The sequence below is a fragment of the Halyomorpha halys genome, unplaced genomic scaffold (genome assembly GCF_000696795.3).
Source record: "Halyomorpha halys isolate HHAL.00 unplaced genomic scaffold, Hhal_1.1 Scaffold412.1, whole genome shotgun sequence".
Taxonomy (NCBI): Eukaryota; Metazoa; Arthropoda; class Insecta; order Hemiptera; family Pentatomidae; genus Halyomorpha; species Halyomorpha halys.
The window spans coordinates 217693-242122 of NW_027113304.1; the positions used below are offsets into that span (position 1 = coordinate 217693).

Sequence of the window (24430 nt, forward strand, 5' to 3'; positions counted from 1 at the left end):
TCCATGAAATTCATCCTATAATTATAAAATAATAAAATATGATAAGTTCTGAATATTAAAATGTTATAATGGAATAGAAATGGTATTACCTTGTGCTTTCTCTCTTGATTAAACCTACCTTTACACAAATAAAAGACTATCTTCTAATAAACTGTATATTTTAGTTAAAAGACAACAAATGTGTGACAAATGATCATTTTTCTCCATTTTATTATAGTTTTTTATTTATATAACAAATTAGTTAATTAACAAATACTGCTTGTTTCCCAAACCTTAATTACTTAAATATTCACATTTTTTTTTCTACATTTGACAGAAATGAACAATGAAGAACAAAAATCATAATAAAGAACAGGTGATCAGCTAAAATCACAAGTTTTTGAGTGAAGCAACTAAATACACGTATTTGGCACCAAACATTTTTCAATTCCTTTCTGATCTATAAAAGCTTCTCCAAATATAGAATTTGCAGAATAAAAAAATAAATAATAAAAAACAAAAAAAAAAAAAGGTATAATATCATTTTCTTTTCAATGTGAAATGACTAAAGTTTTAAATAGGCATTTGTTTATATGATACATATATACCCAACACTTTATTGTCTAAATCATTTAGCTATACACAGATATAACTGAAATAACATTGGTTAACCAGATTTAATGTAATAACTCAAACAATTTAGTCCTGTTACACAAAACCAATCTCAAGCTTTTCATTGTTGTTTGTTCATTTTATTTATTTATTTTTTTTTTACTTTTTAATCTAATTTTATAATCAAATATTTTACTATATTTGTATAAACAGTTCATGAGAAAAACAATACATTTCCTAATAGGCTGATGAAGAAATATAAAATTAGATTTAATGTGAATAGTATAATTTATATACACTATATTTAAACTCACTTTGCTTTTGTTGAAAGTGAACACAAAGGGTACTAGGGAAACAGTAAAATTAATTTGACTTATTTGATAACAATTTTTTTAAAGCTTTCTTTAAAATTGAAAATACAAAATAAAAAAAAGATGAATAAACTTTAATTCATAGTATTTAAATTTTTGTTCCTCCTTTTAAAAAATTAAGAAAAAAAAAAAGCTTGTGTAGAATATATGCGGAAGATTGCTTTTACCCGACCCTGAGAGCATTGGATCCACACTTTTTCAAAAACAGAAACATACAAATTCACTTTTATAGACAAAATACGTGCTATCCATTCTCACATTTTTTTTTTTGTTGTTTTAAAAGATATACTTAAATATGTGCAAATTTACATATTAAACAAGGGTTACAGTATAATTAGCAATAGCATCATAATAAAAACAATAACTAATATTACACAGTTGAGGTGAGTTGATATAGTATGATATAATTTAATTTAACAGTAAAAATAAATCACTATGATACAGAACCCCCCCTCACACACACTTATCGTTCTCGCAATCATATAATTCCTGCCCTGGCTAATTAAGTACGATTGTAACTAAATAGTAATTGCAATTCAAAATTCGTTTACCAGAACATTCTTTTTTGGTTAGGGGGGATAGGGGAACATTCCGCAGTCCTCATTTTGGACCCGTTTATCCACAAGGAGAATAGCACAAGTTTACAAATACTGTAGTACCTAAGCATATATACATCTATATGATTACACACACACACGCACATATAATATAAACAAATACATATATGCACATTATATATATATGACCATATGTGTGTGTATATATATCTATGTATATTTGTGTATTATATCAACTATCTTCACTCCAGCATTTTACTTGTTCTTTTTTTTTTTTTTTTTTGAAAAATTTCATACATAACTGCATATTCTCCTTATATAAATACAGTTACTGAAAAGTAATCGATACTCTTCAAAAAAGTGCACTTAATATACACTTTTTTAATTTCTCAATCTCTCTCGGTTGAGTTTTTTTGTTTCATACAAACCACTAATCATATTTACATGGTGCGTAGAGAGATTCACCAATCGTTTCGTGTCGTTTAGTTCCGTCGTCACAGTATACATATATGCCGATAAATGTATAGCGTAGCGAGGCTGATATCTCCTAGCGATGGCCAGAGCGCAGCAGCCGCCAAGGAGGGCTATATGACGGAGTGTAAGGACGGGGGGAAGGCTGAGAGTCATAGCTTCAGCTCATTGGCTATCTTGGATGCGATGTTCTTGAATCCTATTGACGTTCCTGAAATTCGTTTAAACCGGACACCATTAAGGGAGAGCCTAGGCAGCTTGCAGACTTCTATCTCCCACTGAACAAGTGAATCTGTGTTTGGATCCCCGTGTACACAAAGGAGTAGGAACCTTTCTCTTTGCTCATAATCACAATTGTTTGCATCCAACACCTAAAACAAATACTATTATAAAACAAAATATCTTTTTTTTTTTTTTAAAGGGAATTTCCTACAGAGATAAATTGTTTATATATTTAGTAATTTAAATCATAAACATTGATAGGAACAATTATAAAAACATAAATATACACAAATATGGTAATGATATATTATATAATCAAACGATTACTGTTCAAAGAAATTCCTATATCATTAGTTGGCTAGTTAATATTTATAATTTTATTTTTTATTATTACAAATATTTCGCAATGCAAAGTAAAATCCATTACTACCTTAAAACCATAAAAAAAAAAAAAAAAAAAACCATACTTACTCCATTTTTATTCAAAATGTCTACATAGGAAATAAAGCAGAGCAGTGTGTTCATTTACTCTAAATCTATGGGGCAAGTGAAAATTTTGACAGAATATACAATATATTTTTGAAAAGGAAGATTGAGAGCTGACAATATGAAAATTGAATGATTATCTAGAGGTAAAAATTTAGAATGGATCTATGAAGAACTGAAGGTGTAAGGTACATCAGAAGTTGAACTAATGAAATTTTAGGACCCACTTTCCCCAATTGACTTTATTAGCTTCATTATCATCTTTAGTTGATTTCAATTTATAAAGGGGAAATAAAGGAGGAGAGTGGTGGGCTAGGATCCAATATTATGGAAAATTATTCAATTATAAGAAGGGATTGAATTGTAATTGTGTGATTTACTATCCAAATTTTATTAGCTTTTTTGAACAATTGCTGTACCTGGTGTGGATTTATATCACCTTATCTTTTCTTGTTCTGATAACACTTGACTAATAGGTTATTTATTTATGGCTATTTGAAAGCCTGAAGACTTTTGAAATCTTCCAATCTTATCTTAACAATACTTTATATCTTTTTTTGTTGAGTTTTTCTCCCTTTGATTACTGTCCCAATTCCATTCTATTACCCTTTGTATCATTATCAGTACTGCTCAATTTAAAACATAGCTACCTTTCTTATTTCTGACATGATTTCAACTGGATCTCTAGATGAAGTTGTTTTCATACTCCAAGTAAACCGAAGAGATCTTGGTTTTACCTGGTCATCATTCACTGCACTACTGCAACATAAATTAAAATTATTTTTAACAATACTTTAGTTCTTTTCGAGAACAAGGGATAAATCATGACATAACAGAACAACAATTATTCTGTAGAAAATAGCCATTACCTGTGGAATAGAATATATATGTAAAGATATAGTTAAGCAAACACAATTTGATAAGAGGGATATTTTAAGGATATTATGACTCCCAAACCTAAGCAACAAAACAAGAAATCGTTCCTTTACCTTGAGATTTTGCCATTTCTTTTTCTACGATTAATTCCAGGAACTTTTTATTTAATATTAGTAGTCATCTATGTAATGATCTAAATTTACTTTAATATGGAAATTTATTTATCATAACAAACCAGGAATAGAAACATATTAATTACTTGAAATAAAATAATAAGAAATAAGAGGATAAATGATATATTTCATATAATCTATCTGTTTATAACAGCTTTTAAAAATTTAACAAAAATGAATAACTAAGATCAAATTGAAGATGTAAACATTGCATAATAGTGAATGTTTTCATTCTTTTGTGTTCAGTGGATGTAAGAGGGTGATAAAAGAAAGCAAAAAAATGTGCATAACAAAGCATGGCAAAGTAAGAAGCAGACATATAATCAGCAATGTTCTTAAGATTAAAAGAATTTTTAAAATTATGTAAATGATATTTAACATTATTTACTATAAAATATTGAATTATAATGAAAATAAATGCAGTGAACTAATGATTAATGTCTAAATGGAGAAAAGTGTAGGGGAAAAAAAAAATTGCATATTGTCAAATCTTTCCCAACAAAGACAGTCTGTTACAAAAAATACAATATTATTAAGAATTAAATGGTATAACAATAGCATTTCTATTCTATATTAAATTTTAGTCTTTCAAAAAAACAAAATATCTGCATTTTGATCCTTCAAGTATTCCTCTTTGCTTTTAATGTCTAGTAATTTTAATATCATAAATGATAGCAAACTTAATATTTTTTTTTAAATTTATGGTTTTGTAAACTTCCTTATTTTAACCATTAATGCTTCCTTTTTCAATCATTAATTGAACTTTCTGATAGTTTTACTCTTTGACATGTCTTCTATCATACTAAAAGTAAAAAAAATGTATTTCTGAGACATATTTTTCAGTATAATGTAATTGCAGTAAAGGCACTGTAAATCCTATTTTCCCCAAATTTATCCATAATAACCTGTCACATCAATGTTTCCCATTTTGTTACTTTAATGATACCATTTAACTGTAATAGGCCTCTTACACAAAGGGAAGAATAGTTCCATAAGTTTTATGAAAAGAAAGTATTAAGTAAAATATTCGGACCAAAAACGATGAGTTAATCGCAGAATTTAGAAGACTACAAAATGCTGAATTGAGAGAACAGCACACGGTTAAGAACGGATCCCTAAAATGTTAATATACAATGAACCAATGAGTAAATGCCTGAGGGGTAAACTTAAGTATAAGTGGGAGAATAGCATCAAAACTAATTAGTAGCATAGGCAACGAAACTTCATATTCACTAAGCCTTTATTATTATTTAATTTTTATTAACATTAGTAAATTAAAAAACTGTTTGAATAATAAAATCCCACTGTTGACTAGTTTAATACGTAAAGATATAGGTGATGAAAATACTGTGAACTTTAATGGACTTTCAAAAATAATTATAATAAAGAATAAAAACAAATACTTTAAAAGAAATGCAAATGTGTTATCACCACTTTCTACTAAGTCCCTCCCCTCTCTATGGTTAAAATATGGAGGTCATGATTTACTAGTAAGAAAACACCTTCCTTATGGTAAAACCAATAGGCCAAGGCTTCCCTAGAAGATGTTGATAAAAATATCAAGAACAAGGTAGAGTGTTTTTGTTGAATGTTTTTATTTGGCAGCATGGTGCTCCAATGCGCAACACCGGCAAAGGGGCCAGGTATGGCTGGTTTTAATGGGTTGAGGTCCATCAATGCTGAAAGGCATCAAGGAGAGAAGAAAATTAGAGAATAGTAACTAATTTAAAGTTTAATTTATACTTTATTTTAAACCAATGTGTTTCAGTCTTGAAAAACAACATTTAATTGAAAACATAAGGTTTTATACAATAAATAGAATTCCAAAATTTTCAGTAAAAATCACCCATATTTCTAATTTTTTTAAAAATTGTTTTGATAAAAATTACTCTGCGAAATTCTGTTGACATTTTCAATGAGAAGCTTTTGTCTGATTTAATAGTTCTGGAAAAAAAAAATTGGTTCTTTGAGAAAACTACTCAATAATTACCACAGCTAGGACCAACATTTCATACAAATTTAAAGGTTTTTCCTAAGTGATTCAAAATGTTAGCAATAATTTCAGTTGACAGTAAGAGATTTTGAACTAACAACTATAAATTGCTAAGTTGGGTGTGAGTAGCTAAAAGGTAAGGCATTGTGCTTCTAACTCCAAGGACCTGGGTTAAAATCTGGCTGAAGCCGATAATTATATTCTGTTTCACTGTAGCCATGAGTCAGACCTGTGGCTTCAGGAGCCCTTCGGGGAACATCCAGCCTCATTAAGTGTGTACCCTTAATTGGGTAAAAATCTGGTGGTCATGCATGATTCTGACCAAATCACCTTTTTCTTGCACTACGATTGGTCTAATAACATTACTTCCTTACAAAGTAAGGACACTCCTGACCTTTCACGGGTTATAGCGGCACAATTTTTTTTTCATAAGATGAACCTGAATAGTTTAGGATAATAAGGAGTCTTAAGAAACATGAATAATAAAAATCATCAAAATCAAAAAAAGAGGACCCTCAAATTAAGAGATTACAAAAAAGCAAAAGAAATAAAGAAAAGATGCTAAATATCTGTGACCAAACAAAAGTGAATTTAGGCTTCTACTGTAATATATAATAGTAACAAGAAGAGAGAATTCATTCAATATGAGAAATTAAAAAAAAAAAAAAATTTTGCAGATAAGCAGTTAATAACATTCAATAGCTTTCAGCAACAAACTGGTTAGTTGTTAGATTAAACTACATCACAAATGGTCATTTAATATTTATGATGAAAAAAATTGATCTTATTAGTACCTTAAACAGGAGAGGTTGCTTTTGATATACTATTAAATCAAGTCAAGAGCTTTTTAACAATATGAATCTGTTAAAACAATTAACACCTTTTTCACTATTCTAAAAAATATATTACACTACAAAAAATGTTCAATATGAGATTTGTTCCTTTAGGAGTAAAATCGTTGAACATCACATCCATTGGTAAATTTAAGTTTAATAACATTCTAAAAATAATTAATAATCTGAACAACAAATCATGTAACCTGGATAAGACAATTATAAACAAAATTACAGCATCAATTCCAGTTGAGGACTTTAGGGATTAACTATATTTTAAGATGGATTTCACTATTGTGAGATGCGTAGGTGGTCACCTATTTTTAGAGTAATCCTTCAGTGACAGCCTTCCATATTTCTAACCTCTATAGTTGTTGCTAATCCTCCAGATACAATTAACTGTTGTAAAATCCTAATAACTTTACTTACTTTATAAATATATTTAGTATTTATACATAAAAATACATATTTACTTTATTTCCTTTGTTATAGCACAGCTATACATCTTTTGAAGCATATATTAGATAAAAACAGAAGCAAGGACACAAATGAAGATCTGGGAGGAAGTCAAGCCTGAAGAAAGAAAAGGAACATAAACTGGAGGAAGAAAAGAGGAAATTGGCCCATACTTTTCAAGAGAGCTCTTCTTGTCTAACTGCAGTGAGGAATAGACTAATGATGGATAGGCTAGGATAGTAAAAGAGTTAACAGAAAAATCTAAACAACTTTTTTTTTCTTTATCCATACCAATGATATCAACGGAGTCGTTCATTTCTTAAAACACTTCTCTATCCATAGCAACTTTTTGACTTCACTCAGAGCTCCTCTGTTCATTGTCAGGTCCAATATCAGGTCACCTCACTCATTCCCCTGTTGTCCGCATGGTCATTTTGTTACCCAATGCCTTCAACAAGGCTGAACCACATTAATCCTTTTCTATGGACATTTTTCATTAACAATTCCTACCCTGACTCATCTTTCTTCTGTTATTTCTCATTCAGTCAAATCTAGACTGACAAATAGCTTTACTCAGGAATTTCATCTCTGTTTCTTTTATATACCATTCAATTTTTTAGATATCAGGCAAGCTTTCACCTATCAAGGAGTTTAAAACTTGTTTATAAACAGTCATTGTTGTTTTATCTCTACTTCACTTAGAGATTACACACAGAGTTAGTGATATGGATTTTTTGCATTCCTTATGCGATTCTTTATCTCAATATCCAACCTGCCATCATTTTGATTCTTAAATACATTAGTTGTTAACATGTTCTAGATTCAAGCCTTTACAGGTCACAGTTCTATTGGATCATTCCATATGAATTGTCTGTTTTTTTCATTTCAGGAACTCAAATGGATTAGTGAACTTTTGTTGCTTACTATGTTCATGTTTGTTTTTTTATGAGTTCAAACTTGGACACTCGACAACCCAAGCGGCAAGAAACATTACCACAGCATTTGGAGAAGGGTGCTGTAATGAAGGAATTATTCACCAGCGGTTTGAAAAGTTTTGGTTGGTGACATAGATGACACAAAACCAACCCAGAGGAAGACTTATACCAGCAACTGATGACAATGAACTTAGGCTTACTGTGGAAGACAACCATTACTAAACAATTAAAGGACTTGCAGCACAACAAAATTTAAGTGCATCGACTTTCTGTGAATAATGCTTCCTGTGAGAAGTGATATTTCATGTGAAACGACCCAATTATTTTCCATCTTCCCCAAGAACCACTTGTATACATAATCATGGACTTGGATTGGGTCATTTCTTTTTGCCTCATAGCTTCCTCCCATGCTTGAGACTCTTCTTGCAAGCCTCCTCTGCATTCTACAATTATGAGAATGCCAAATTCTCCTTAGTTTTATTACTGTTTCTGTTTAAAATCTATCTGATTTATTGGTATTTAATCCAACTATTCCGTATACTTATATGTATAACTATATGAGCTAAGGATTACTTGCATCAAGTTAATAGGAACTTCTTTATTTTCTAATGCCTATTTGAGTTCCACTGAAGGTAGGTACATTGTCAAATGTCCCAAAGAGATAGTCTAAGAAGACAAGGAGAATTTTTTTGTCCCATTCGATAAACTTACTGATTATGCATCAAACTTTGAAAATATTGTACAGGGTTTGTCAGCCAGTCTTGAATGCTGTTTGTTCTTCTTCAAACTTCTTAGTCTTCTGGAGTAAAATCTTATTTTTTTTAAAAAGAAATTTTATTTTTTTCTGATCCATATTACTATACAATGTTTGACAGGTATCTTTTCTGTTTAAAAGTGGTTGTTGTTTCTCAAACATAACTTCTACATACTTAAAAACTGAGAATATCAACAGAATCTTTTGAGTTTTAAACCCTTTTTTAAGAATTAGCATATATCTTTTTCTTTTGTTTATTGATACTATCATATACTGGTATACTATAATCTCATGCTTAAAAGAAAACTAAACCTCTCCTGTGTTTACTAATTGTTTGCTAAAAATAATTTGTTAGAAAAAATAAAACAAACTGCATGCCTAAAGATATTTGAAAACATTAACTAACAAAGCGTGATACACAAGAACAGCTCCAACACCCTCATGGTAATTATTTTTTTTAAATTTGATAATTAATCCATTTAACATACCTAACAACATGTTTTGGTACTGGGTCCATAGGTCTGAAAAAAAAGAAGAAATAGTAGAATAAAACAAAATATTTTAGTAAAGGAAAAAAAATATTAAACAAACTTTTGTGTTAAAATTTAAATAATAAAATGTGAAAAAAACAAAAATATAGTAAAATAACAATTTTTAAAGAATTCATACTTTATAACAGCTAAACAAGTTTAAAAAATCTAATGATTTTATCTAAAAGTAAATAATTTGACAATTGCAGAAGAAAAAAATAAAATAAATTAACTCATAATGAAATTTAAAAACTCTAAAAGTATCAAGATCAAATTTTTACGAGCATAAACTGAGCATTTATAATAAAATTTTTAATTATGATAAAAAAAAAATTTTATTAGATAAACGTAATTATTACACTATCAAATGAAACCCAAAACAGGCTTTACCATAACATAATAAGATAAGCAAAACTGCTATAAATGATTTAATACAAGTTTAAAATAAAATCACGTATCATGAGAAATTTAAAAGATAACAAATTATTTTTAAATTCAGATGTTTTTAATATCAGAAATTGAACACAACCGATTCATCCACAATTAAGGATATATTAAAGGTAAAGATAAGCAGAAGAGATAATAAAAACCAGATAATTATTATGGTAAACCAACAGCTAAAACATTATTAAATTTAAGACTATAACTATAAGGGTCAGAGGTGCAATACTTATACTAGAAACGGTTATGTAAGGAGGTGATTTGATCAGAATCACGTTCAACTGTCAGATTTTCCCTTATAAAACCAACTTTATGAGCCTGGATGAACTCCAGAGGGGTTCCAAACCTACAGGGTTGACTCACGGCTGCAGTAACAATAAATGTTAGCCTAGTAACAGTACATCCTTATGTTATATAAGAAGATGGTCAGGGTTGCAGTCAAAAGTGAAACAAAAATAGTTTACAACTATTTATTTTCAAACGTTATATACATATATACATCCTTATGATGTGCTGAATCCTGATCTGACCCTTCCCGGGTTGTAGCGGTATAAATTTATTTTTATATTTTATGAACAGACTATCTTCTGTAGAATGATTTATAAAAAAAAAAAATTAAACTTATTTTTCATGTAGTATTATTAGAAAGTGAATACGAAGTAAGTCTCATTGGCTAAGAACCATGAAGACCTGGATATAATTTCTTGATATGATTGAACTCCTCACAAGGATAGTTGGAATAAATTGTAGTTCAACTGAAAGGAAAGTTGCAAGGAATTACTTATGGTTGATAAAAGACATAGTAGCTGTTTCACTCGGAGAATCAGTGGCAAACTCAAGCTAAAAGTATAACCAATTAAATTCATTGCCAACATTGTGGCCAAGCAACACATTTGCAGCCAAGTTGGAATACATAATTACCATCTAGTTGTTTGGAATTACTAGGTCAGCTACAATTATGTGGAATTACTTGGAACCTAAATTCCAGTTTTCTACATCTAGTCATTAATTTTTCATTAAATATTAGTCAGAAGGGATCGTATCCTCTGTTTCAGACCTAGACCTAATAAATGAAGTAGCAAGAAATATAGAAATCCAAACAAGCAGTGTTCCACAAATCAGTAGACCACAGAGACTTTCATTATAGCAATAAATAATAACATAAATAATAAAATACAAAAAACTCTTAGTCTTCTCTCTAAAAAAAAAAACAAAACAAAAAGAGAAACATTTAAATGAAATAACATCTGACAACTTAGGAAAAAAAGGGTCAAACTATAAAGTGCTCAATGCATAGTCGATATGTATTTTAAATACAACAAACAAAGAAAAATAAACTCATTTTTGAGACAAGAAACAATTGAAAGTTTAGTCTAAAACAAAATTTGACAGATCAAAATTGCAGTCACACAACTTTAAATTTAATATATTCACCTAGATCACTCATAACATTTCTAAATAATAATTTAAATATAAAGGGAAGTCCTTTACTAATGAAATTTTGAAATGATTTGGTTTCATTTTGTTTAAAATAATAAATATGTCTTTTAAATACATTGTGCATAGACTTTGTAATAATGAAATTAAACTTACAAGTTTAGAAAAATAAATAAATGAAAATTTCTAAAATTTGTCAGACCTCTCATTAAAACTTCAAAATCAAATGGAAACCAGAAAAATAATAAATTATAATGATGATTAAAGCATTAATATAAATCTATCACTATAATATTTATTAAATTTATGAATCAGTAGTAAAAAATGGGAACATGGCTTACAATAATAATAATAATTTTTTTAAAACGATAAGAGGAAAGGAATATGTTGTCAAGTTGAAAACTTGAAATGAAGAAAACTGTTTCCTTAATATATTAATAAAAAAAAAGGTTGTGTAAAATAAAAGTCATTCCTATTACTGACAATTATAAATTATAAAATTACATCATAGCTCTGTTCCTCAAATAATAAACTCTAAGATCCGCAAATGTCAATAAAGATATCAGTTTTTAAATCCTTCTCAATTTTAATTTATTTTTTTTTATAAAATTGTAAGAGCAGAAGATTCAAAGTATCCAAAGGAAGTAATGGAAACCAAGATAACATAAGAGGGTAGATGGCAAGGTTAGGTTCCTAAAGCACACGAGCCATAGGAAAGTTTTAGCCAAGTCCTCCTTTATTAGGAATTACTATATCAATCAGTGTTAGTAAAGCAACCATCCATCAAGGAGATTCAGGCTCCTACTACTGCCAAGTGCAAAACTAATGCAGTAACTTTTCCTTAAATGCAATAGAGGTTCCACCAATTAAGATTCATCAACAATGGATGGAAGTGTAAGGTTCAAAACATTTGCAAATGGTAAAAGGATTTCACAGCGATCCGGGAAGAAAAATAGAGTGGACTACCATCAGTTTCAGATGAGACTATCGAAAGGGTTGAGGGAATATTCCTCAAAGATTGGAGGATCACAATGTGCACTGCCAACAAATAGAAGGAAGAGGTGAAAACACAAAACTATCTCAACAGATTGTGCGCTTCCATCCATTCTTGATATGCACCCTATGATGATTAATGAGAATATGCGATGGAATATATTATATAAAAACTACAAGTAATCCATGAAAATAATTATAGAATGACCATAAAGTTTTTCCAAATAAATATATTATAGTTTAGTCATAAGAACTGCAAATAAAGCCTTCAGTTAAATTACCAATGTTATAGGTTTTACAAGGAAAAAACATGCAAGAAGATTCCATTGGAAAGATAGAGAAGGAGTAAAATTTCATATAACAATAGTTTTTCCTTAAAATTTAATTTAAAGGTCTTCAATATTCAATATCTAATTGAGGCATAGAATTCCAAAACCAGTGAAGTCCATTTTCAATTTTTTTATTTGTAATTAATAGTTTGGTACTAGATAATTTCATATTAAAGAATTTCTTCCAATACTAGGAAACATTCCGAGAAAAAAATCCTTTTACCTCAAGATAATGGAAAAACAAAACTGTTAATTAAATATTAACAATTTGAAAATGGTCTAGGCTGGTTGTGAAATGAAGACCATTTGGAACTAACTAAAAAAATTATTAATAGGCCAACTTGTTAATTTATGTCTTTGACTATGTTAAATTATGTTTTGTATTGAAATATCCATATAAATATTTTAAAGATGTTCACCGAAACCAATAAGGCCTCTTATTATTCCATCATAAAACAATCTTCCCCATGCTTTCATCCAAAAAAATGATCATGAAAAAAAAAAGATTTTTAATTATTTATTTAATTATCATTTTAATATGATTTATCATACTCTGTTTTTTTTTCTGTTTTTCTTCTATTTAAATATATATTTTCTAATAATAAAACTATTACCCTACTAATAACATTTTTTAATTCTATGCCAACTCTAATCACTTTTATTATTCAATATACTCAAAATTTAACACAGAAATGTATGAACACACTGACATTAACAAAACAGTCATATCTAAAGAGCTATCATAGAAAGAAAACTGGTAAAAATATATATGTTTATTTTTTAAGGAAGTATAAATTTAATAATAATAAATGTTAACAATGTTATGTAATCATATTCACTCAAAATTAGATTAAAATTTCATCTAAGCCAATCACTTAAAACCGTAATAGGAAAATACTGAGTGATAAATAATATTGTATATTTGTTACAACTTAACTATAGAAGAAAAAACGTTCTTTTAATTCTCCAGAAGTAACTTAACAGCTTAAGATAATATCAATATGGAGAATATTTAAGGGAAAATCGCATAATCTCCATTTTAGTTTAAATATGGTATTTTTTAAAAATCTCTTAAACATTGAAAAGGTAAAATTATTGATAGTACCGAATGGAATAATTAATATATATATATTGTGAATGAAAATTAAATAAAAATATTTTATAAAAATTACTCAGGCTTATCATGAATAATATATATATATAAAAAAGTAGAAGACCTCATGAATTCACTTCTTGAAGAATAAGCAACATTCTAAATAACATAAAAAAAAAAATTCAATTCTATCTAAACATTTTATTTAAACATAATAAACTTCTGTTGTTCCTAAAATACAAATTTACGAAACTAACAATACATTTAAACAATAATAATAAACCTAATATTTGTCTTAAAAGTGGAAGATTCATGAAATAATGTCTATAATAAGCACATTACTTTGAACACATTAAAATATTTTTTAATTTTAAAAAGACAAAGATATTCTGACTAGTCGTTACGCATTCAATTCCTTCCTTATATGCGACAAACAAAAACCTTGCAGCCCTCAGACAAACATATGAATAAAATTATGATAATCTTAAATACAATTAATTACAATAAAAAGTATGAAAAAAAAAATATAAAGAACTTGTACAAATTTTAATAAATATACAAAGAATATGAATAGAAATATCTAAGGCACAAGCGAATCTATATAATTAAAAATATATGACATTTAAGGTCATTTGTGCAATTTTATTTAAACCAAGAATTACAAGATGGTAGTAAATTTGTACAAACTTATCACTCATGCTTTCACATCAATAAGAAATATAAACATTGAAGTCTTGTTTTTAAAGATCAAGTTGTCAAGAAGCACATAATTTGAACATACATAGCTTCTCAAAAATACTCAATTAAAAATATCTGTGAATGTTAAATAAGAAAATCGGAAAAAAAGAAAGAAAAAAAAGAAAGAAAGAAGGTTCTAGTTTATCACATTTTCCATATACATTTCATGATTATCTCACTTTTTTGTTATTAAAAGTCTAATTTCTAATTGTTACCATGACAAGTCTTTGGTTTTAAAAAATACTCTTTGTAAAACCTCTCATTAATTTTATAAATATTCATTAATCGCGAAAAAGAAATATTGAGCCTTGATAAATCCTGACAAGGTATTTTCAATATGATTCCATAACACATTTTTTTAAGACGGAATTAATACCATTGTTATAAAATAAAACCATGTAGCAAAAATATTGTTGTCCCATAGATAATATTGCAAATACTGAAATGTTTCATGATAATAATAACATCACTATGTATGACCTCATAAGGCACCATATCACAGTATCATTAAATGCCAAGGAGTTATTAATTATTCTTAAATCAACCTATTTTTAAATGAATATATTTTTATTTTTTAAAATTTTATGAATCAGAACAAATTTATATGGAACAACAATGATTCAAATTTTGTATACGTTATGAACTCCACAACCTCTTGCTAAATTCATTTTTAATTTAATCATATACTAAATACAAATGAAAATTAAGTTGTACAAAATATGTTCTTAAAAGTAAGAAAAAAAAATTTAAAAAGAAAAAAATAAGTAAAAGAGAACAGAAATGTCTTATAATTATAGTTACACTACAACTGGGGACTACAAAAAGTGCTTAAGACCTCAGAGTAAAGTGATTATAAATTATATTTATTGATTAGAGCTTTTTAAGCACTCTTTCAACACAAAACTTATTTTAATTATTACCGTATATTAAATACATAAAATTTTAAAATAGAAAAAATTATATTACAAATAAATAAAAAGGGAAAATGCTGTAATACTTTTGTTTACAATTTTTAAATTATCATTAGACAGGAAGGAAGAGGGCGAGGCTCTCGATGGCTTTAGAAGGAGCCCTCCTATATCCACTTATCGTTTTGAGGCCTAAAAGAGTAAAATCAAAATGAAAATACTTTAATCATTTAATAAGTTTTGTCTAGCCAGTCTTAAAAACCAAGTAAGCAATAACTCTCCAGAAATAGCTTTTCCTCCGTAACACAAATGATGCTAAAATTTTTCAGGGTTTATTAACAGGCTTACATGCAATAACTTAACAAGAACTATACTGAAGTTAAACGAAGTAATGAACATATAAAAATATAGGGTCACCGAAAAATTGATTACTAATAATTATTTGTAGTTTTGAATTATATTCTAAACTTCAATAAATTTTTTAACAAGAAAACCTCAGGATTAAAATTATATTTAATAATAAAAATCAAATGGTTTGAAATATAAATTAATCATAAAATTTCGAGACTGAAAATTTTAATGGGAATCAGTAACATACCAAAATCAATTTCGATCTAGAAACGATAATATTAGAAAATCACGGAAAAGAGTAAACTGAAAAAATACTTTTAAACATCATTCAAAAAAACATGTTGTAACGATAGCTCACACACTGGAAAACATCATTGCTCACTTAGAGGTAGGACTGCTAAACAAAACCATAGATGACACCTCGCACTGACCCTGTGTGAAAGCCTCGCACCTCGATCCAAATTTCCCTTTTTTTAAAAAAAAATTAATTTAATAAAAACTTTTTCAACATTTACAATATACATATTATATAAATCTATTTCGCATGAACAACTATACATTTCTTGCCTAAGATTTATCCTATAATATGCATAATATATAAATGTAGACATATTAAATAAAAATAAATAAAGGATGCACAATGCCATCTTGTTTATAACTGATCATTAGCTGTTCTTTGAAATGTTAAAATAACATTTAAAAAAATTATAATACAAACACTTTGATTTAAAAACATAGACTACATCTAAATGGACCCTCATAAGGATAAAAAATCAAATAAAACAAAGAATCAAGTAGAAAAGCTTTCACAAATGGTCTTGGCTAAGTGTTTCAAAATCAAAAGAAAAAACAAATTAAAAAAATAAATAAAGGTATCCTGGATTTGGGACAGGACCAATATAAAGGAAGCAAATACATAGTACATTGTGCACCCGCATTCAAACATATATGCCTATACGCGACTAATGCATGCATTTAACAGTCGCAGATGCATTAGACCCCAAACAAAACCACACTTCATGCAATACAAAATATTAACCACAAAAAAAATTTAAATAAATAAAGAAAAGAAAAGAAAGGACAAAATGAAAAGCTTAGTTAGTTAGCACACAGAATACAGAAATTTATAATTTAATTATTTGAATTCAGTTTTAGTGCAGATTTTTTTTTAAAAAAAGTGCAGAATAAAATATGTAAACAAAAGGTTAATTGGTTAAAATAAAAAATTACCAAAAAAAATATATCTCATATTGTTACAAAGGAGATTATCATATACCAAATGAAAAGAATATAATAGACTTTCTAATTTACACCATTTTAGACATTTTTCAGTCATATAAAAGCACAATAACTTCTGGTAATTAACTTATAAAACATTCATGGATGAGAAATATACATAATTTATGTATGTATGTATATATATATATATATATATATACATACGTTCAAAATTAATAAATAAATATTTTAAACAATGATTTTTTTTGCAGATATTACACAGTATAGAAGTAAATCAATTAATCTTAATGAGGATTTTTTTATTCCTCATTTTTTATATTCCTGTAATCTATAAAATCATTTAAGATAAATGGTAGAGCTAAATTGTTCAATTAAAAGTTTTTCCTTCATATTTTTTCTGTAGGCGAACCTGACAATGTAGTCCAAGAAGATTCAGGCTATCAGAAAAGAAAATACTTATTTTTGCTAAGAACAAGTAATACTGAATATATGATTTATACTTAGAAGTTTCTACTGAATCAGAATAAGTTAGGGAAAATAACAATGAACAAATTATAACCAGCAAATAGAAAAAGAACGATTTCGAAGAAATGGTAAAGGGATTTGATGGTCAATTAAATGATCTGAAAAGTAGAAGATTACTACAGAACTCTCATATATAAGATGTTAAAAATATTGATATAAAGATATAAACAATGCTCGTAACTGTGGAAAGGATACATCTATTTAATTGTGAGCTTGGGAGTGTCAATAATCCTTTCATGATCTTGCTACTTCATTAAAGGTCTTATCTAATATACTGTAAGAGAATCTTAAATATTTCTCCTCATTAGGTTGAGGAGAAGAGGAAGATAGCATAAAACATCCTATATGTTTTATTAAAAGTCAATACTTCTTATAAACAGAAGAAAATAAACCTTTTGGCACCTCTCTCTAGTGGATTTTACTACTACCAATAACAGTTCAAGCTGCCTCATAGGGATAGGAGAGTTCAATATCTTAACTGGTTTGTTCAATCATGAAGGATGTTTTTATAGAACAAAGAAAATCTAGCTTTAGAGCTAATAAACACCTGAGGTAAGGAAACACTCAGGCATTGTTCACTTTTCATTAGCATTATTATATTTCTCTGGAAAAAGTATTAGGAATACAAGAAAATAAATTATAAAAACACTCTTTATCAAACAAACTCAGTCTTAAGGTAAAGTAAACCCAGCATTAATCACTGGGTCTGTTATAATGCCATTGGTTGCATGTTTTTTTTTTTTTCATCGATTTCTGATTATTTTGCTGTATTAAACCAGAATATAATAACATTAGTAATTATTTAACAATATGATATACAGATAATTATCACTTTTAAATAAAAAATATATATTAATTTTCTGTAACTATATATTAAAATGTCTAAAATATGTTAGTCATTACAATAATTTTATATCAGGGTGATACTATTTATAGGGAAATTTTCATTTGAAAGCCAAAAAATTTAATCTGAACAAGTCTGCTTGTGAATAACAAACCAAGGAAATATTGGATCTTGAGACATATGTTATGCACAATTGCCGAAGAGAAAGTGAATTTCTTCATAACACCTTTTACCTAATACAGCAAGTTTTTTTCCACGAGTCTTTAACATGATTTAAACAAAATAAAATTAACAATAATCCTTAGTTGCATGATGAGAGAAAATCTCACATTTTAAGAGTGACAATTATCAAAAAGTGGTTGTGTGTATATTGAAGTTTGTCAAAACAACAAACAGAAACACAACCACTAGACACTAAAGGAAGGTTTGAAAGAAAGATAGGAGTACAAGAAATGGCAATACAAGATATGTAAACATTATTAAGAGTAAATTTTCGTAAGAGAAAATCTCATATAGACAGTTTAACGTGATTGAATATTTCAAAATCTCCAGAAAACTTAAGGATCAGCTGATATATGACAGAGAAGAGAAAGACAATGAACTAGATTACCTGAGAAACAAAAAGTTTATTCATGTGATCTTATAATTGCAAACTATCACCATAAAGCTATTTGATAAACATTAAATCACTAGCTCAGTGCTATTGTCATGAAACAATAGTAACAGATAACAATGTATATGTATATATGTGTGTGTGTATATAACAAATAGAGAAGAGGGTCAGGGGATGCGGTCAGCAAAAAAAAAAAAAAAATTATTCGTTGTGATTTGATGGCACGAATAAATAATTATTTGTTTATTTGCTGACCGTATCCCCTAATCATCTTCTCCAAATTAGACAGTATAGGACTCCAATGGGAGTGTATACATATGTACAACAATTTTAACAATGGAATGATCATCCAGTCTCCATCATAAATTGGATGAACTATTATCTTAGACAAACTAAAAAAAATAAATTATTACCTTCAATAAAATAAAACTTTGAAAATTTCTTAACACAATCAACCAAAATGACCATACCTTCGGCATTTTTTATGCTATAAGTTTGTACTCATCTGACAACATTGATACTTATCTCTCTGGTTAATTCAGTTTCTCGACTTTTTAAAATAAAATTTCTGAGATAATAAAAGTTTTCTTGCTTTTCTTATCTTTATACCTGATTTAGTTGAATCACTTCTCAATTAGCTGTACTAATCAGTTAATACTTGTGAATTTCATATTATCGATTAGAATTCTGTAGGTATTATATTCCTATTCTTATATCAATCGTCTAGCTCTTACACTTATAATTATAGTAGAGATAAGATTGATCATAGATAAAATCAAGGAAAAGTCAGTAGGCAGTGCGGTCAAGAAAGAAAACTCATAGCAATAGCAATCACAATTAATTTTAATTTAAGTCAACGTATCAGGCTAAGTTGTAAACCTTCATCAGGGTCTATGAAAAACAACATGTTATGACAGTATTAAAAGAATAAAGAATGAATATAGATAGAGTATGAAATACAAAGGATAATATGAAAATTTTGAATATAAAATATATTGCAAGAGATACAAAAGATGTAATAGAATATTCGTACCAACTGTGAAGAAGTTGATAATCATAGTGAATTAAGTAATGAGTTATCAACTTCTTGGTGGTTGGTACAGATATTTTAAAAATAGAACAAGAATAAAAAAAAATAGAAGTTGTGCAAGCGAATATATATACTATTTTATCATACATATCTCGTACTACCAATTTTTTTGTGTATACTATTAATTTTTTTCATATACTTTTGTGAATTTTATACTTAATCTATATTACTCTTATTTTTTTTTTTGATAAATCCATTGTATCTAGTTTTTCTTAGCCTAAAACACACACATTAAAAGAAGAGTACATTGCTATGTGTTTTCCCTTGCCAACCCATTTCTCCTTGACAAATTATTACATATTTTTTATCCTTAAATACATTTAATTGAACCATATAATAATAACTATAATACTAAATAGTAGAAGAGACAAGTTAAACAAGTTTCTTTTTTTTTTTAATTCACAGGCAATTACAAATTAATTAATAGTATTAGGTTGTTAAAAAAATCTTTCTGCATTACATTATAGCTGATATTAAAGTCTCCATTGAAATTATTTGACTCAAATATAAATGGTGCATATATTGCATTAAAAATTGCAATAACTTCAGTACAACACAACTAATTTACACGATCTTTATAAGTGGTTTAGAGTCTTATAAACAAACGGAATAAATTTAAAAAAAAGTTTCATTGAAATCAGTGCTACCACGTCTGTAGCTACCCTTTGGTGGTTAAAGAAAAACCGAGAATCTTCCTCCAATTTCCTTTCTGCTATTGCACTATCTGAAAAGGTCAGTTTCAGTTAATAATTCATTTTTATGAAAACCCAGCACTTCTAAAACGAAAATGTCAAGTCAGAATGTGAGGAGTTTTTTTGCTTAGAAAACTAATAACTAGTATCCAATACCAAATCCAACTTCTGAAAAATCAGTTAAATAAAGTAACAATTACAGTATATATTTTAAAGAATATTTTTAATGTGACACTATTATACTGTAATTTGAACAACAATTATTTTATATACAAAGACTTTTTTAATGACCTAGCATCTAATTATACTCATGAACATACATCATACTGAACCGGTTGAGAAATTGCACAAAGAATAAAGAATTATGATGTTGAAATGTTTTATTTATAATTTTTTATTTAGTTTTCACTGAATTACTAGGAGATAAAGCAGGTCAGGAGAAAATAGTATAGAATAATGACCCATATCTTTGATAAAACTTATATTGCTTTTCAAAACAGACCTACCCAAAAAGAAATTAAAGAGAAATTACTACTTTCATCTCAGTACTTATTTATGTATCATAAACAAACTGAATAATTTTGATTAATTTGAAGCATAGAGTACACAACAATAATGTACAAGTTGAATATTAAAAAAAAGTAAAATATTAAACTAAGTTTATTTAGCAAACCTATATTTTTCTTGTTTGATTGGCAACAATAAAGGCTGTTTCTAAGTAAAAATATAATTCTTAGTTCAGCGCTAATCAATAAATTAATGCTTAACAGATACCATGGCAACATCAAATATACTACAACAATTTAAATATCAGAAGACTTTTATATTAATAACATCAATGGTTGTATAATGATACAACCAGCTAATTTTGACAAGTCACTATGGTTTTCTGAATCATAAAAAATTGAAAACCTAAAAATCATATAATCTTCTGATTCTGCAGAGAAATTATAAAATAGGAAAGTATATTAATGTATAAAAAAATTAAAAAAAGAAATCATACAAACTTCTATTACTATATAGAATTATTATTAATAATTATAATTTTAAAGGCGCATAAAACTCACATAAAAATATAAATAAAGTGATGAAGAAAGTTCAAAAAATCAACTCAATTTTATATGTATATGTATATACATAAAAAAATTATGTGAAAAGCTAGAAAAAACATGCAAGAAATCTAAATTATGCGTTTCAAAATGTAATATTTTATTTATTAATTTAATTAATTTATTAATACTAATAATAATAATAACAATACAAAAGAATATTAATGGTAACTCTTTCATTAAAAAAAAAAAAAAACTTCAATAATAAAAAAATCTAGTTCTTTATATATCAAAATGATAAGCTGGCAATACCTTCTCCATCTGAAATTTTTTCTGATTCTATATTTTCCTATAAGCTCCAAAAGCACTAAATTAAATTAAAATTATACATTATTATTAATCATAGAATGAAAACCTGTAAGAAGCATTTTGTTAATTGTAAAAAATGTTATGTTCAATGTTAAAAAAAAAAACCAGATTTTTGTTCGCCTTTGTAAGACTAATTAATTCAAAGATAAAAGGTATTGGCAGCCCACAGTCGACAAATTGAAAAATGTAACAATAGTACCTACCTTATTAACTAGTCTTTTGTCATGAATAAATGGAATGATTTACATAAATAAATAAATCACCAAAACCCAACGTCATAATAATTTCTTTGAAAGGCTTCCAAAACTAATTACCAACTTCTAAATATTTTTATTTTGAAGTATGCTTACATTTAAATCTTCAATTTTTTATTTGTTGAACTAAAAATATCTGACATGATGCTACAAAAATCTTAATTGATACAACAGAATACCTGCTGCTAACCTATAACAAAGCCTATAATGGGTTGTCATCAATCAATGTAGGTTTGCTGGTAGTATTCAATGTATTCCGATGTAATGATGATATCAACAGCTTTTAATTGCTTTGTAAAAATTAATAAAAATGAAATACCGCAGGTGTTTCTATATTTCTAGAGCAAGTGGAAATCAATGGTTACTATCCACAAACTAATAGTACAGGAGCCCAAGAGGAGAAAAAAGTCAGTTATTTCACCCCAAGTTTTGATTACTTTAATGAAAACTATGAATAATTACTAGTCGAAATTGATGAGTTTGCCAAGTATACGTTAGAGGAAAAAATGGCGGCTTTTTAAAAACGTCAAAAATAATTAATTTTTCATTCGGAGCTCTATATCTTTAAAACTACCAACAACAATAGAAAATCTCAGAGAACATCATTTAAAATAGAATAAATTTGCTAAACTGTAAGCCCTAATAGAGCTATTTATGTTCAATAGTTCTCGAGATATAGCTTTTTAAAAAGCAATATTTCATAAAAATGTTGTACAGAACGTACTGAAAGATCAGTAGTTAGTGAATTTATTTTGAAAAATCTGTATCTCAAAAAATATTGGACATACAGATGTCTGTTAGCAATATAATTAAAGCTATTTTAATGAGCTATGAAGTAGTTTAATACGTTTATCGTCGTAGGAGTAGTAGTTTGCTTCATTTCTTGTTTCATGGTATTTGCTAAAATAAATTGATTTATAGTTGTTCGGATAAATTTTCATTTGCCAAATTTATATTCATATGTGAATATCATAAAAACTACTATCACTACGATAATAAGTGTCATAAACTACTTTATAGTAAGTTAAATTTCCTTTATTTTGAATGCTGGCAGACATATGTGCGTCTTATGAATCTAGAGATATATTTTTCAAAAATCAAACATTTTTTATGAACAACAAGAAATTTTGTTGTGAAACAGTTTGTGAATTTATTTTGTCAAATATCATAACAACTACTACTGCTACAAAGATAAACGTCATAAACTATTTTATAGTAAATTTAACTAGCTTTAATTCAAGTGCTGACAGACATCTGTACGTCCTTGGGTTTCTGAAATAAAGTTTTACAAAACTCAAACTTATTGTTCAAACAACTATAAATCAATTTATTTTAGGAAATATCATGAAAACTACTATTCCTACAAAGGTAAAGGTCAAAACTACTGTATAGTATGCTAAACAAGCTTTAATTTGAGTGCTAATAGAAATCTATACGTCAAATAGCTCCTGAGATATAGATTTCTCAAAATAAATTAACTAACTACTATACTTTCAGTAGATTTTTAATGAAATGTTGCTTTTTATAAAGCTATAGCCCAAGAACTATTGGACGTAAATAACTCTATTAAGGCTCACATTTCAGCAAATTTACTCCCCTTTAAATAATATTTTTTTAGATTTTCCAGTGTTGTTGGTAGTTTTTAAGATATAGATCTCCGAATGAAAAATTAAAGTCTTTTAAGGTTTTGAAACATCCACCATTTTTTATTCCCCCCTACCTATACTTGGCTCACTCATCAGTTCAAAAATTGGGGTGAAATAACTGCCTTTTTTTTCTTCCCAGCTCTTGAACTGTAACTACAACATAAATATTGTTTTCAACATTATTAAAGCTTTTGTTCATTTTTAGGGATCAAGGTAAGTCACACTAGTCAATTTTTGATTTAAAGCAAACAATTAACAATTGTTCATCCTTAGATTTCAGAAATATACTTTAAATATAAATAAAATAATAACATAAAAAAAAAATAAATAAAATATACATATCTTCCAATAATATTTTTACATTCTAAATAATATAATTTTGAATAATACAAATTTATGACAGTTCTGGATCATTTTTAGATTGTAGGTTACTTAATGCCAACTTTTGCTTTCAAGCAAATAATTAACAAATGTTTACTCTGAGATTTTATAAATATACTTTTAGTATTAATTATCATATATATATATTCAATAGTGTTTTTACATTCTGAATAACATAATTATTTTGAAT

The 24430-nt window shown here is 27.4% G+C and overlaps 1 protein-coding gene across 13 annotated transcripts in view; it reads right to left on the minus strand.

The window, feature by feature from the left end:
* Positions 1 to 141: 141 nt before the first annotated feature.
* The window catches only part of LOC106682411 (serine/threonine-protein kinase MARK2), a 308181-nt gene continuing 283892 nt past the window's right edge, over positions 142 to 24430 (minus strand). For 10 of the 13 annotated variants that reach the window (XM_014423243.3, XM_014423242.3, XM_014423233.3 and 7 more), the window contains 3 exons: positions 9207 to 9239; positions 3349 to 3457; positions 142 to 2361 (listed from right to left, as the gene is read on the minus strand). In XM_014423243.3, coding sequence (XP_014278729.1) covers positions 2143 to 2361; positions 3349 to 3457; positions 9207 to 9239 — 361 coding nt within the window. In that variant the 3' untranslated portion in view covers positions 142 to 2142. Of the gene's footprint in view, positions 2362 to 3348; positions 3458 to 9206; positions 9240 to 15286; positions 15380 to 24430 lie in introns of those variants that run through there. The other 3 variants (XM_014423234.3, XM_014423235.3, XR_010844374.1) reach the window with 3 other exon arrangements.